The 14626-nt window shown below is 45.4% G+C and overlaps 1 protein-coding gene across 2 annotated transcripts in view; it reads left to right on the plus strand.

Moving 5' to 3' along the window:
- The window catches only part of LOC123768912 (dynein axonemal heavy chain 7), a 339155-nt gene that overhangs the window by 79305 nt on the left and 245224 nt on the right, over positions 1-14626 (plus strand). For both annotated transcript variants that reach the window (XM_069309142.1, XM_069309143.1), the window contains 3 exons: positions 3542-3675; positions 8520-8795; positions 13126-13278. In XM_069309142.1, the coding sequence (XP_069165243.1) occupies positions 3542-3675; positions 8520-8795; positions 13126-13278 (563 nt within the window). The remainder of the gene's footprint in view (positions 1-3541; positions 3676-8519; positions 8796-13125; positions 13279-14626) is intronic.

Consider the following 14626-nt stretch of genomic DNA (forward strand, 5'->3'; position numbering starts at 1 on the left):
CGTCTTGCCACATACTGTCGCCTCTTTTCGTGTGGCGCAGGCGGAGCCGCTTCAGCTTGCTTTCGGTCTTGGTGTTGCTTCTGCACCGTTAGTCAGCTGTCTTGTGCGTCATTTCACCTCCGGCCTGTTCGTGCGCCGCTTGCACCATCCTGGTCTCTGGTCAGCGTGCTCTGTCTTCTCCTCGGTTGGTAGTGCCCCTTCGGTTCCGGTGTGTTTTTTCGTCGGCTCTTTCCTTTGGGCCTTTGCCTCTGGGGGTCGGTTCGCTGTGTTTTCTTGCTCCTTCGGTTTTAGCGTTTTGGTTGTTTGATGGCAGCAGTCTCCATCTTTTCTGGCGCGGGGTGGGGCTGCTGCATTCTGGAGGGGTCCAGGGTTTGTTGGTGCTTTGTTGGTCGGGCCGGGGGTGTGTCGTTTTTGTGTTCAGTGGCGGCCCTCTGCTGTTGTTTGCGTGCCACGGCGTTTGGGTCCGGAGCGCGTTTTGCGTTGATCCGGTTCTGTTCTTCCCGGTTCGCGGGTGATGGTGTCCCGGGTGGTCAGCCGTGTTCTTGCGGCTAAGCTGCCTGTGTTCTTCCCTCATGCCTGTGGCGTTCGTGGCTTCGCTGCTCTCGCTGCCGTCTGGGCGACGTGGCCTTGCAGTCTTTCGGGCATGGATTTTTGGTGTTCGTGCAGGGGCCTTGCTGCTCGTGGTTCTCGTGTTGTTCCCGGGATTTTCGGGGCTGTGGCGCCTTGGGTTGGCGTTTGCTGCCGGTTGTCTCGCCTCCTTGGGGGGTGCGTGGTGTCCGCCTCCCGGTTTTGTCCCTTTGACCTTCCTCTGTGGGTAGTTAGCTCCGGGGAGCCGACGGGGCTCCCCCCAGAAAACCAGCGTTGAATGTAATGAAACGCCATTTTCTGGGTGAGACCCGGAGGTTCCCCGGCAACCCTCCCTCCCTCCGGTCGGCGTTTTTCGCGTGTTTTGACATCCAGCCTCAGAACTGATGGGTGGATAGCCGGCGTGGGAGGTCTGGGGCTCCCCCTTCCCCCTCCCGGGGAGGGGGGAGCTGCGCAGACAGCGGCGCGGTGACGTATGACGTCATACTAGTTTCCGTGTTTTCTGTTGAAGAGTTCTATTCACTAGTTCGGCTTAGGTAGCAATTTTCACCAGAATAGGGGTTTGTTTTGGAATGCTTACCTTTCTGGATGCTTGACCCGGTCGATGGCAGACATAGAATGCTTCCAACCACACGGGGGTTTCTATAGGCCATTGCTCCCCTTGCCTCTCTGAGGGGGCCAGGTTCTGGCTCGTGGTCCCCGGTAGGCCCTAGAACTCCATACACATGACTGATGCCAAAGTCTGACATTAGCATATCAGCCGGTAAAGCTCCGGGGAGCCTCCGGGTCTCACCCAGAAAATGGTGTTTCATTACATTCAACGCTGGTTTTTTGAGACTTTGGTGCAGCTGCCCCCACTTCCTCTCAGGGTTTGTTTCTGTGTACATTTGGGTTAGTCAGATTCATCCTTCCAGAGATTTCCTTCCTCCTGGGTTACCCAATCGGAGGCCTAGGAGGCCATTAGTTCGCACCTCTTGCATGATCTGGTCTACGCCTCGGTTATAGACCAAGTTCATTTGAGTTCGGCTCCTCTTCCCTGTATTGGATGTGTTACGAGGTTCAGGAACCATCCTGGCTAGGGGACTGTTATTTGTTCTCCTTTGGGGCTTGACTCAGATTTTACCGTACCTGCACGCTTGACTGGCAGGCAGTGTCTTCGGTGTTGCAGGTATTTTTGGGAGGTTCTTTAGAGCCTCTCAGTATTTGCCTCTTCACTTCTGCCCTTTCCTGTGATGTGGGTCTTTTTCTGCTAGATGCTACATGCTCAGTTTGCCCTGTTGCTGACGACCATCCTGCCCATTTGCACTTTCCTTCAGTCATGCTTTTCTTGAGCCTCCTTGAGATTCATTGTGATTGGCTTGAAGTGGATGTTGGGATGCTCGGTGTGATCCCTTGTGCAGGGGTCTTGGCCTCTGCTGCCTTCCTTAAGCTGTTTGCTTTGATCCTCCGGAAGGCAATATTCATGTTTGTCACCACCTGTCACGCATGTCAGCAACTCATGCTGGCTCAGTCTTTGGATTCAGCATGGACCCTAGCTCTCAATTCTGCTTCCCCCTTTTTGGTCTTTGTTGTTTTCTGAGGACATTGTCTCGGTTCTTGTCTGCTGCAACTATTGTTGCCATCCTGTGTAGGACCTATTGTGTGTGTATTGGGGTCATTCTTGTCTTTCACAGTAAACTGGTTGAGCCATGGCAACACCCTGGCTCAAGTAGAATACTGCGAAAGGTGAGAGCTAACAGCAGATCACTGCCCTGCTGTTAATCGAGGTGGGTCTTTTATGGTGCCGACAGCTAGGTTGGATGTTTGTCCCCAAACTTCGTCTGGTAGGCGCAGTGCTCGCTCTGGTTGAAAGGCAGGCTCTTGAGGCTCATGCTGTCAATGAGCCAGGGATTTGGTTCTTTCCCAGCTCCCCGGGTTCAGGTTCTTGGTGAACTGTCAGAAGTCCCAGTAAGTTCTATCCCAGGTTTGGAGCTGGTTGGGCCTGGTTTGGGATTCATGGTCAGCATGACTTTCCTTACCTCCGGCAGCCTTGCTCCACCTTCATCAGTGCTGTCATCTGGTTGTAAGAGGGAGTCAGGTGAGTCAGCAATTGCTTGAGCAGTCATGCGGGAGCCTGAACTTTGCCCTTCTTGCTTTTTCCCTGAGCAGCGGTTGGCTTTGGTGGGGTGTTCTGGTTTCCTCAGTGCAGCAACGTTTGCTTCTCTTGCTGGGTGTGAACTCCTTTGACCTTGCACTGGTTGCTGCATCACCGGCTCCCTCTTCGGGCGTTTCGGGGTTCGGTTCCTTGGCACCATCCCCCACCCTTGCTCGAGGTTTTCACGGATGCCCCTGCTCTTGGTTGGGGCTTTGTGACCAGTGCTCATCAGGTCAGCCAGGGTCGTTGACCTTCCCTCCTTCATTGAGTGCACAGTACGGTTCGAGAGTTTGCAGAGCTGTGTGGCAAACTCTGCAGAGGGTTCGGCTTCCTCCAGGCTCTGTGATCCAGCTGCATTCAGACTGCTCCCCCATGGTTCATTGTCTCAACTGTGGGCAGGAAAGGTTCCTGCAGTCCCTATCTCTTTGGAGCTGGTCGCTTCGAATGGTCGTTTGCCGAGTTCTTGGGGTTTGGATCTCCATGCCGTTCATATCCAGAATGTGTCAAATCTCTCCTGGCTGATGGGCTGTCTCAGTTCTATCTCCTCTCCATGGAATGGACTGTCAACGCTGATTCCGTCCTCAGTCTTTGTCGGACGTTCAGGGTCCCAGACGTTGACTTCTTCATGTCGGCATAGTCTAAATAATTCCCCGGGCCATAGACATAAGCCTGTGTAGCCAATAGGGCTATTTGCTGCTGATCCTTAGTACTGTATGTTTGGGCAAAAGAGGTAACCATTTTAGCTACTAAAATATGATTCTTGCTTATTGTGAATTGCTTTGATTTTTGGGCATTTGATTAAATACTGTAATTGATTTGCAGGACTGTTTGGTGCCATACGATGAACTTTTTACTCTAGTTATGAAGTGGCGCAAGTATGAGAAGTATTGGATGGATGGAGACTTCACTAGTCTCGACCCAGATTTTATAGATGGGGAAACAGAGGAGTTAGCAAGGTAAGAATATGAATATGAGAAAGTTAGAAGTAGGGAATAGCGAACGGCCATGTGATGATGAGAGGCAAGTGAATGGTACGTAATGTGATGGGCAGAATGGAACAGTTGGGCTATGAAGTTTTTACTGGTTGAATATATCAATTATACACTAAAATCTGTACTAGTGTGACTCATTCTTCCTTCTTGTACAAAGTGGATTTAAAAGGGCTCTAAAACTCAAATAAGCAACACTTGAAAATTTTCTGTGGAGAGCCCCTTCGGCTCCCCGGAGCTATACCAGGCTGATATATATATTAGACTGTGGCAACAGTCAATCGAAGGAGTTCTAGGCCTACCGGGGACTAGAGCCAGAACCTGGCCCCCTCAAGAAAGGCATGAGGAGCAATGGCCTAAAGACACCCCCCATGTAATAGGAAGCAGTCTTTGTCTGCCATCTACCAGGTCAGGCACCCAGAAAGGTAGGAATTTCAAAACAAACTACTGCTGGCCAAAAAATTACAAACCGAAAGCCGAAAAAGCAAACAGAACTCCCCAATCAAAAACAGGGAAATAAACATGACATCACCACAAACCCCTCCGCATCCATCTGTGCAACCCCCCTCCCCTCCCCGGGAGGGGGACGGGGTGGTCCCAGACCTCCACGCAGGCAACTCTTCTCAGTTCATAGGCTGTTGTGAGGGCGAACGGTTGATCGACTCTGGCTCCATCCTTCGAGCAGTGCTACAGTGCGGTGGTGGTGTTCAGTTTTGGTATCGTGCGAGCCAGGAGTAACACAAGAGTACAGTACTGGGGCTGCATGCACCTAAGGTCACCTTCCCTAGGTGCCCTGTAAGTACTGCCCTTGTGGCTTCAGGGTTATCTTCCCTGAGCCGTTCGGGAACAATCTCTGGGTGGTTCTGTTGCTACTCAGTGATTGCCCGCCCTTGGGGTTCAGTTGGGGTGGTTCTTGCTCCTGTTTTCCCTTGGGTAGGTGGTAGTTTCGTCGCTGGCAGGGGCGCAAGGTACTGTGTAGCTGTCTGATATACGCATAGCGACCGGTTCTGTTCACCTGGAGACATTGTGCTTTTGCGGGGGTTTTCTTTTATTTTTGTTTTGCCTGATGGGGTCTGCCTGGTGTGGTGGTAGGACCACTTGTAGGATTTTGGTGGCCCTCCACTAGGTCCCTATGCTTGTACACGTCGCAGGGGTTCAGCTTATAGTTTGTTTGCTTGGTAGCTCTGGGATAACTGGTTAGCAGTACCTCGCCTTGGCTTCCCTTTGCAGTCAGCCTAAGGGCCCTGGAAACCCCCTTGGGGGCTCAGGGGTCCGATGGAAGAGACCTCAGAGTCCCATCTCACCTTGTGTGAGTTTGAAGGTTGCTCTGTCCCCTTGACTCAGGGTGTCCTTCTTCTTTCGAGTTTGGCTCCTCATTTTCTTTCGGGATGTGTTACGAGGTGCCAGAGTCTTCCTGGTTGGCGGACTGCCCTTTCTTTTCATTGGGGGCGTGGCATTTGTTCTGTCGGACCCGTGCGCTTGATTGGCAGGAAGTGACTACGGTTGTTCAGGTTTACCTAGGGAGCAAATTTGAGCACCTCAATGTGTGCTTGTTCGCCCCTGTACTTCCTCGTGATGTCGGTCAGATTCAGTTTTATGCGCAGGTTCCCTCCCTTTCCTCATCCCTGGTGGCCATGGATTTGCGCGCCCGTGGGCATTTGGCTTCGGTCTTGTCTCTCATTTTTCTGCTGGAACTATCTTCGGACTGGCTCTACTCTACTGGCTCTATGGACTACTCTACCCTGGTAAGAGACTTACCAGGGTAGAGTAGTCCTGTTGGCTCCCTGGTGGCTGGCCCAGCCTTGGTTTCAGGCACTTCTTGCTCAATGTCTGAACCCGAGGGTCTTCCCACGGCTCCACCTCTTTCAGCAGATCGGTCTGGTCAGGTACGTAATTGGTTCGATCTTCTCCTTCACTCTTCACATCTGGTCGTTTTGACGCGGGTGTATCACCACTTGTAAGGTGATCAGGTGGCTTCGTTGATGGTGTCCCACCTGCAAGTTTCGTCTAGACAGAGGTATGAAATTTCCTGGCGGTTCTTTCTGCATTTTTTTGTCTCCGTAGGTTGTCTTCGATTTCTGATTGGGTTGTTTTGTCCTTTCTCTCTTGGTTGTTTCAGGACCGTCATCTTATGTCAAATACTGTCTCCTCGTATCGTGCGGCGCTGACGGAGCCACTGCAGCTTGCATTTAGGGTGGAGGTCACTTCTGCTCTGTTCCGCAAGCTTTCTCAGGCGTTGTTTCACCTCCGACCTGCTCATGCGCCACCTGAGCCGTCCTGGTCATTGGACCGAGTGCTCTCTTTTTCTTTCTTCTCCTCGGTTTGTGGTGGCACCCCTCGTTTCAGGGCTGTTTTTCTAAGGCTCTTCTAGTTCGCATTGTCTTCAGAGTGTCGGATCGGGGAGCTTCATGCTCTCCTCTGGCACAGGGGTTTCTGCTCTTTCGGTCGTGGTGGTCGTTTCATTCGTTTGCAGCCTTCTTCTTTTCTGGGGAAGAGTGAGTCTGCTGCTTTCCGAAGGGGTCCTTGGGTTGTTGATGCTAGGTTGGTTCGGCCGGTGGTGCATCATGTTTTGTTGCGGCTCTTTGCCGTTATCTGTGCACCACGACTTCCGTGGCGAGGGACACACTTTGGGTGGACCCGGTTTCCCTTCTTCCCTGTCCCAGGGCACTGGTCTCCCAAGTCGTCTGCAGGATTATTCAGTCCAGCCAGCCTGCGGTCTATCCCCGTGCCCACGACGTTCGTAAGTTTGCAGCTTTAGCTGCTGTTTTGGGGAATATGTCCTGGACTGACATTTGGTCACAGGGCTTTTGGAGGTCGAACATGGTCCTGGTCGCACGGTATCTCGTTAAAGTTTCTGGCCCTTCTCGGGCGTGTGTAGCCTTGGGTCGAATGGTGCAGCCAGTTGTCTCGACTTCTAGTTGAGGATTGAGTGACGACCGCCTCCTGGGTAAGTCCCTCTTTTTCTTTATCTTTGGTTAGGTAGCTCCGGGGAGCCGAAGCGGCTCTCCTCAGGTAACCAGCGTTGAATGTAATGAAACACCATTTTCTGAGTGAGACCCGTAGACTCCCCGGCATCCCTCCCTCCCTCCCGGTTGGCATTTTTGATGCTCAGCCTCTGAAGTGAGGAGAGTTGCTGGCGTGGAGGTCTGGGACCCCCGTCCCCCTCCTGGGAAGTGGGGGTTGCACAGACAGATGCACGGCATTTGTGGTGACGTCAGTCTTGCTTCCTTGATTTTGATTGGGGGAGTTTTGTAGCTAATTCGGCTTTCGGATGCAAATTAATTGATAAGTAGTAGTTTGTTTTGGAATTCCTACCTTTCTGGGTGCCTGACCTGGTAGATGACAGATAAAGACTGCTTCCAATATCATGGAGGTGTCTGGAGACCATTGCTCCTCGTGCCTTTCTTGAGGGGGCTAGGTTCTGGCTCTGGTCCCCGGTAGACTCCCAGGTAGGCTCCCCAGTAGGCCTAGAACTCCTTCGATTGACTGTTGCCACGGTCTAATATATAGACATCAGCCCGGTATAGCTCTGGGGAGCCTCCGGGTCTCAGCCAGAAAATGGCGTTTCATTACATTCAACACTGGGTTTTTTCTTGGATTCAAATGTACAGTGTGAAATACCTGAACGATGCATATGGGACAAGGCTGATTTGTCGCAGAAGGAATTTTGCTTGACATATCAGACCCCAGTCAACCCTTCCCACCCATGCTACTTATCCAAGTAAAAAAGAAATTGAGAGGACCTACATCCTCTGTGCTGTGTAAAAAGGTTTGTTACTTACAAAAGTATGATGAAAGATCTTCATAATTTGCTTCAGGTAGGGAAAAAGCAAATCCTCTTGTGTAATCACCATAAAGTATTACAAGATGGACTACACATATAGAAACTCACGTAAAGGACCACGATGATGAATATCTAGATTACACTCGAGGAGGCTATCAAGGAATGAGAGAGGAACTACAAAATGCCTCCTGGATGGAGCTGATAGGTGAACACAGCATGGAAGCATCATGGGAAAATTTCAAGGTCATCACTAAACTCGTTCAAAAATATGTCCCAAAAATCAGAAAGAAGTAGATGGATGACATGGGTAGTAAACAAGCATAATAACTAAGTGGAACCTCTGGAAAACTTATAAATCCACAATTGCCAAAATAAGTCACGGCTTCCTGTGCCTCTTTGAGGAGCCAGGTTCTAGCACTGGTACCCGGTAGGCCTGTAGAACTCCAAGGCTGATGTGACCTATTAGATGGTGCCATATCAGTATATAGTAGCTTCAGGGAGCCACTTGGACTCACCCAGTTATTGTTGTTCCATTACATTCAACTCTGGTATTTTGTTTCATCAGTATGAGTTATGCATCGTTTGGTATGTCATGTTATTTGAATGTAATAAAAAGAGTGGAGTAACTTATTATTGTGCCATAGTGTTTGATTGAAGGTGAAGGAAAGACCCAGTAAATGTGTAAGTGTATTAAAAAACAAATTTTTGTATGTAATCCACATCCTTTCTGAAGATGGTGTATACAATGCTCTCTCTCTAAATACATTGTATACAGCACCTTGAGAAAGGATACAGGTTACATCCAAGCACTGGGTTTTTAATACAGTTAAACACTTATTGGGACTTTCCATCACCTTTAAAAAAAAAAAGAGTAAAATGAGAATTTTGGGCCAAAGCAGACCTCACAAAACAAACTCATGCTATGTGATAATCTAATCTAATCTTATAATACTTCCTAAAATGTGTTTTATAATAGGAAATATTATTAAATTATTATATGTGAGACACTGATAAAATATTTTTTCAGGGAATTATTCCGGCTTCGTAAAACTTTTAAGATGAAGTTCAAGCAACAGGCTTTAGAGGGTGACCCACGAAAGGCCAGAATGAATCTAGATGACCCTAATCCAGATAACCTGCCAGGACCACTTCGAGTGTGCGCTCTTGCCCTCACTCAGATCAAAAACTTCAAGGAGCATCTACCACTGGTGTCTGTTCTGTGTAACAAAGGTTTGCGACCACGTCACTGGCAAAATCTCAACAAGGCAGCTGGATTTGACATTACTCCCAATGCTGGCACCAGGTTGGCTTATTTATGTACTTGTATATATATCATTGTTTCTTGCAAAATTTTACTCTGTAATTTGGATATTTATTAAACAAAGACTGCAAAGCAAGATTTGCTCTTTGTTACAGTACTGTATTTTTAAATAATAATAAAGTATATTATTTTTCTGGTACTGTATGTACAGTGTACTCTTGCTTGAATGGACAGATTCGTATTGCGTCTCACAAACTACAGCCCAAGTCAAATTGCATTAGCCCTTTGATGAATTTTGCAAACATTTTACAACAATACAGCATTGTTTTCCGAGCTAAGGCCCATTGGACGCTTCCCAAACCAGAGCTCATTTTTGGTCCATCCAGGACTCGCATTACCCATCAGGCTCTTATAAACTTTGTCTCCCATCATCAAAAACATCTTTGCAAATTGTTTTGTCAAGAACAAATTGTGAAGGAAGTTTGTGACAAGTTTAAAGCCACCACTGATGTGCCAGTGTAGTACAGTAGTTTATCCTTGTCTCTCAATGTAAATTTCCAGTCAGGACGGTAATGGTTGGGCATATTTCCATTTACTTGATGCCTATGTTGACCTAGAAGTAAAAAGGTACCTGGGAGCTAAGCAATTGTTGTGAGTAGTATCCTTGGGAAGGTCAGTAGTTGGCTGAGGGGGACCTCAGTAAGCATAAGTACAGGAATCCTGTCCTTAACAGTAGGAATTATTCAGTGCCTTTAAGAACCCATGTATGCATGAAATGATAGGAACCATAAGGGCTGCCAATTATTACTCTGCACTATTAGGAATCAAAGTTGCATTTTCCACGACTAGGTGGCAACACCCATCACAGCAGCTGTGCTGAAGTCGGCAACTCTCGCTTCGTACCTCACTTCCACTTTTCACTCTCCATGGCTCTGCAGTAGTCAAGCAAATTAGCTTCTGGGTGAGCCCCCATTGCCTCTCTAAAATAGATGTAGTTAGAAAAAATATTAGAGCTAAATGATGTCAAATCATTTTGTAGCTAATATTTTAAATGAGGTCTTATTTCTGAGGTGGTAGTCGATTTGGAGACGACAGAAATTTTGGGAAAAGGTGGAGGTGTTGCTGTGCTGGTGAAAGAACATCTAAAGGTAAGAGAGTTTATTACTAACATTTTATTTGCCAACTCAGGACATAATGGCACTGGAGATTTGAAATCAGGATGATAAACTAATAATCATAAATGCTTACAATCCACCAGCAAGCAACACATAGACAAAAAAGGAGCTGAATGAGAAACAAAGAGGGCCTCATAATGGTCATGAGTGATTATAGTAAGAGCAGATAAAGATGAATCACGATTGTTGGTACTGGGGGACTTCAACTTGAAATCAATAGACTGGAAGGCCTACAAATCAAGAACAGAGAACATTTGGACTGGCAGATTCATTAATCTCATCCTGGAGACATTCATGTATCAACATAATAAGCAGGCCATGAGAATGAGGAAAGGGCTTGTTTATTCAGTGCTGGATTTAATATTCACCAGGAAAGAAAAGGAGATATGACATTCAATGACTTCCTTTGGTTACGAGGGACCATGTCCTTTTGGAAATAAAATATGCAAAGCATTATAATCTAGAATTGAATGGGAAAGAAACTTTGAGAAAGGGATAGTGGACAAATCTAAAACAGAACCAGGCCTGCTCTAAATTTATTAAAAGGAAATTGCATGTAAAGGATAAAATTCAGAGGTTGAAAATGGTGAACAGATTCACAGAGAATGAAAAGGAAATGTTTGAAACACTGAACGGCCAGTTTCAAAGTGTGTGTGTGTGCAAATTTTCAGAGAACCAGACAGTACGAATTTTAGAGAATAACATAGGGTACATAGAGGTGTTTTGAGATGAAGTGGGAAAAAATGCTCAAGGAGCTATGAAAGAACAAAACAGTTGGCCCAGATGGAGTATCACCTGGGGTTCTGAGAGAATGTGCATTTGAGCTGTGCACTCCACTCCAATTGATTTTTCTGACATTTGTGTGTTCAGGAGTCTTGGTAGATATTGGGAAAATGGCAAACAGTTCAAATTTACACAAATGTTAACAGAGAAGACCCTCTTAATTAACCTGTGTCATTGACAAGAATTTAAGTCAAAACACGATAAAAAAAAGTTAAATCCAAATGGATAGAACACCTGGAGAGAAATGATATAATAAGACAGTATGGTTTTGAAACAGGAAGATCCTGGGGGTAACAAATTTTAGTTTCTTTGACAGAGGTAATCTTGCAATGACTACAGAGATCATTGTCTCCATGGCCTGGTTTCTGACCAGGCCTCCTGGTTGATGGTCTGGTCAACCAGGCTAATGTGATGTATCAATGAAAAAATCAGTAGGAGCCATGAGGATAATTCGAACCCATGCTCTGGATATTCCCAATCAATCTCCTTAGATCACTACCTTGAGAGGTTACCATGAGAGGGTTACCTTGAGATGATTTCGGGGCTTAGCAGCCCCTCGACTCGGTTGTCAACCAGGCCTTCCCCTACTACATTACTTTTTCTTGACAGGAACGTGATAGTTGGGTTGATTGTATCTATCTGGACCTTAAAAAAAAAAGCTTTCAACAGAGTTCCACATAAGAGGTTGTTCTGGAACATATTTTAGGGGTGACAGGGAGGCTTATAACTTGGATGAAACAATTTCTAATTGACAGAAAAATAAGGGCAGGAATCAGAGGCAATGTATTGGACTGGAGAAATGTCATGAGTGGAGTATAACAAGCCTCAGTTCTTGCACCGGTAATGTTCATTGTCTACATTGGGAGACATTGGGATTGTCTACATTGTTCATTGGGAGCCAGTCGGCCGACCGGACAGCACGCTGGACTTGTAATCCTGTGGTCCTGGGTTCGATCCCAGGCGCCGGCGAGAAACATTGGGCAGAGTTTCTTTCACCCTATGCCCCTGTTACCTAGCAGTAAAATAGGTACCTGGGTGTTAGTCAGCTGTCACAGGCTGCTTCCTGGGGCTGGAGGCCTGGTCGAGGACCGGGCCGCGGGGACACTAAAAAGCCCCAAAATCATCTCAAGATAACCTCAAGATAGATACATAAACAGCCTACCAGATGGAATACAGAATTATATGAAAATGTTTGCTCCTGATGCCAATATACTGTATTAGAGAAGATAAACTTAGATGATTGTTATGGCCTTTAAGAAGACCTAGACAAAATAAGTGTATGGAGCACCACTTGGCAACTGGAACTTAATGTGAATAAATGCTATGTTATGGAAAATGTAATAGGAGAATATAGACCACACACAACCTACAAACTATGTGAAAAATCTAAAAAAATTCTGATAAAAAAAAAGATATAGGGGTGGTTCTAGATAAAAAACTATCACCTGAGGACCGCATAAGAACATCATGCAAGGAGCCTATGCTACACTTTCCTATTTCAGAATTGCTTTTAAGTACTGTACAAGGATGTTGAAATACTAAAGAAATTGTTCATAACTTTTGTTAGACCAAAACTGGAATATTCAGTGGTTGTATGGTGCTCATATCTTAAGACACACATGAACAAACTGAAAAAGGAGCAAAGACATGCATCTAAATGGCTCTCGGAACTGAAAGACAAGAGCTATGAGGTAAGGTTAGAGGTATTAAATATACCAAAACTAGAGGATACATAGAATTAAGAGGTGATATGATCACTACGTACGAAATACTGTAGTAACAGAAATCGTTAAAATTTATAGGGAAGAATTCCTGAGACCTGAAATATCAAGAACAAGAGGTCATAGATTTAAAGTAAACAAAGCTGCTGAAGAAATAAAAGAAAATTCACTTTTACAAACAGAGTGGTAGACGGTTGGAACAAGTTAGGTGAGACGGTGGTGGAGACCAAAACTGTCAGTAGTTTCAAAGTGTTATATGACAGAGTGCTGGGAAGATGGAACACCACGACCATAGCTCTCATCCTGTAAATAAAGTAATTACATGCTTAGGTAATAACCGGTTGTCACTGATTCCATTGTATTTGGTATGCTTTAGAATCTATTCTATTCAAGCAAATTTCTGCTGTACATAAGTATTATCAATATCCAAGATACTGCAATTATATAGGTGAGCAGTTCTATTTAAAATGATAGCATATTTTATGTATGTCATAAATGTATGCATGATTCTTTAATTTATTAAAAATATTTTTTTATCTTTAGATAAATTTGTGTTATGATAAGAGGTGTATGATAAATATATGAGCAAGAATGTAGTTGAACCCTCATGGTTATAGTGAGCTTGATTGCTTAATTGACCTATGTATATATATATATTAAGAAATTCAATACATAACCCACATGCCTTTTCAGTCTTCGAAAAGTGGTGCAAATGCAGCTTGGAGGATTGTTAAAGGAGTTTGAGGTAGTGAGCAGTGGTGCATCTCGTGAGTACAGCCTTGAGCTGTCACTAGCCAATATGCAGCGTGCTTGGCAGACAGCAAAGCTGAGGAAGGTCCCACAACCGTCAGTACTCCCTTTCCTTTTTCATAATTGCTTATGATTTGTTTTACTTGCATGCAGATTGCTTCTACTATGGATACAACTTTTCCATTTTTTGTCTCTTATGAGCAAGTCCCCTTTGGTTGCTCCCCAAGCCCCTGGTGTCCACCCACAACACTGCTCATATATCAGGCCTTCTTCGAACTTTAACCCCATCATCATAAGTAAATTTTCAAGTGGTGTTCCCAATCCAGGGGTGGATAGTGAAGAGGGTAGCTCAAACACACTAGTAAGAGAGGCATATTACATTCAACACCACCTAAAATAAATAATTGTCGACACAATTACCGATAAAAAATGTTCTGCCAAATACCAAGTAAAAGTGTCGCCTGACATCCAATAGGTAGCAGGGGTCTGTCTAATTACCCAAAGCTACCCAAAGCTTCCTAGCATTACATCCGACAGACATAAACAATTACAGACCCATATCAAATCTACCTGTATTATCAAAAATATTTGAAAAAATTATTTACAAACGGCTCTACTCCTATCTAGTAAAATTCAGTATACTAAGTCCTTATCATTTTGGCTTCTGCTCCCAAAAGAGTACCAATGATGCAATTGTTAGTCTGCTTGACTTAATCTACTCAACCCTTGACAAAAGTGAGTTTCCAAGTGGACTCTTCATTGACCTGAGAAAGGCCTTTGATACTGTTAACCATAACTACCTTTTACTTAAACTCCACCATTATGGAATCCGAGGCCTTGCCCTGAACTACATCTGATCCTATCTTAGTGACAGACACCAATATATAGCCATCAATGATATAACCTCTCCCACTCTACCATTAACTGTAGGGGTGGCACAGGGCAGCATCCTAGGACCCCTCCTATTTCTTATATACATCAATGATCTGCCTAATGTGTCCAACATGCTTAAACCTATATTGTTTGCTGCTACCCTCATCTACTCTGACCCCAACCCACTCATATTAAGTAATGTTATAAACAATGAATTAAAAAAGTCCCTTATGGATGTTAACCAACAAACTCTCACTAAACATAGAAAAGACCTACTACATCTTACTTGGAAGCAAATCAACAAATGCAATTCGGCTTCAGATAGACAATGTTAACATCAGCAATAAAAAGGATGGAAAGTTTCTTGGCCTATACTTAGACAAGAGACTCAACTTAAGCACCCACATACAACACATAACTAAAAAAGTTTCTAAAACAGTTGGTATACTCTGATATTAGATAAGATCAGATATTATGTATCCTACTCTGCTCTCCTCTCACTATTATGCACTTGCCTATCTCTATCTTACTTATGGTATCTGTGCATGGGGTTCAACCTCTGCAAACTACC

Source organism: Procambarus clarkii, chromosome 64 (genome assembly GCF_040958095.1).
Source record: "Procambarus clarkii isolate CNS0578487 chromosome 64, FALCON_Pclarkii_2.0, whole genome shotgun sequence".
In the NCBI taxonomy this organism is placed as follows: domain Eukaryota; kingdom Metazoa; phylum Arthropoda; class Malacostraca; order Decapoda; family Cambaridae; genus Procambarus; species Procambarus clarkii.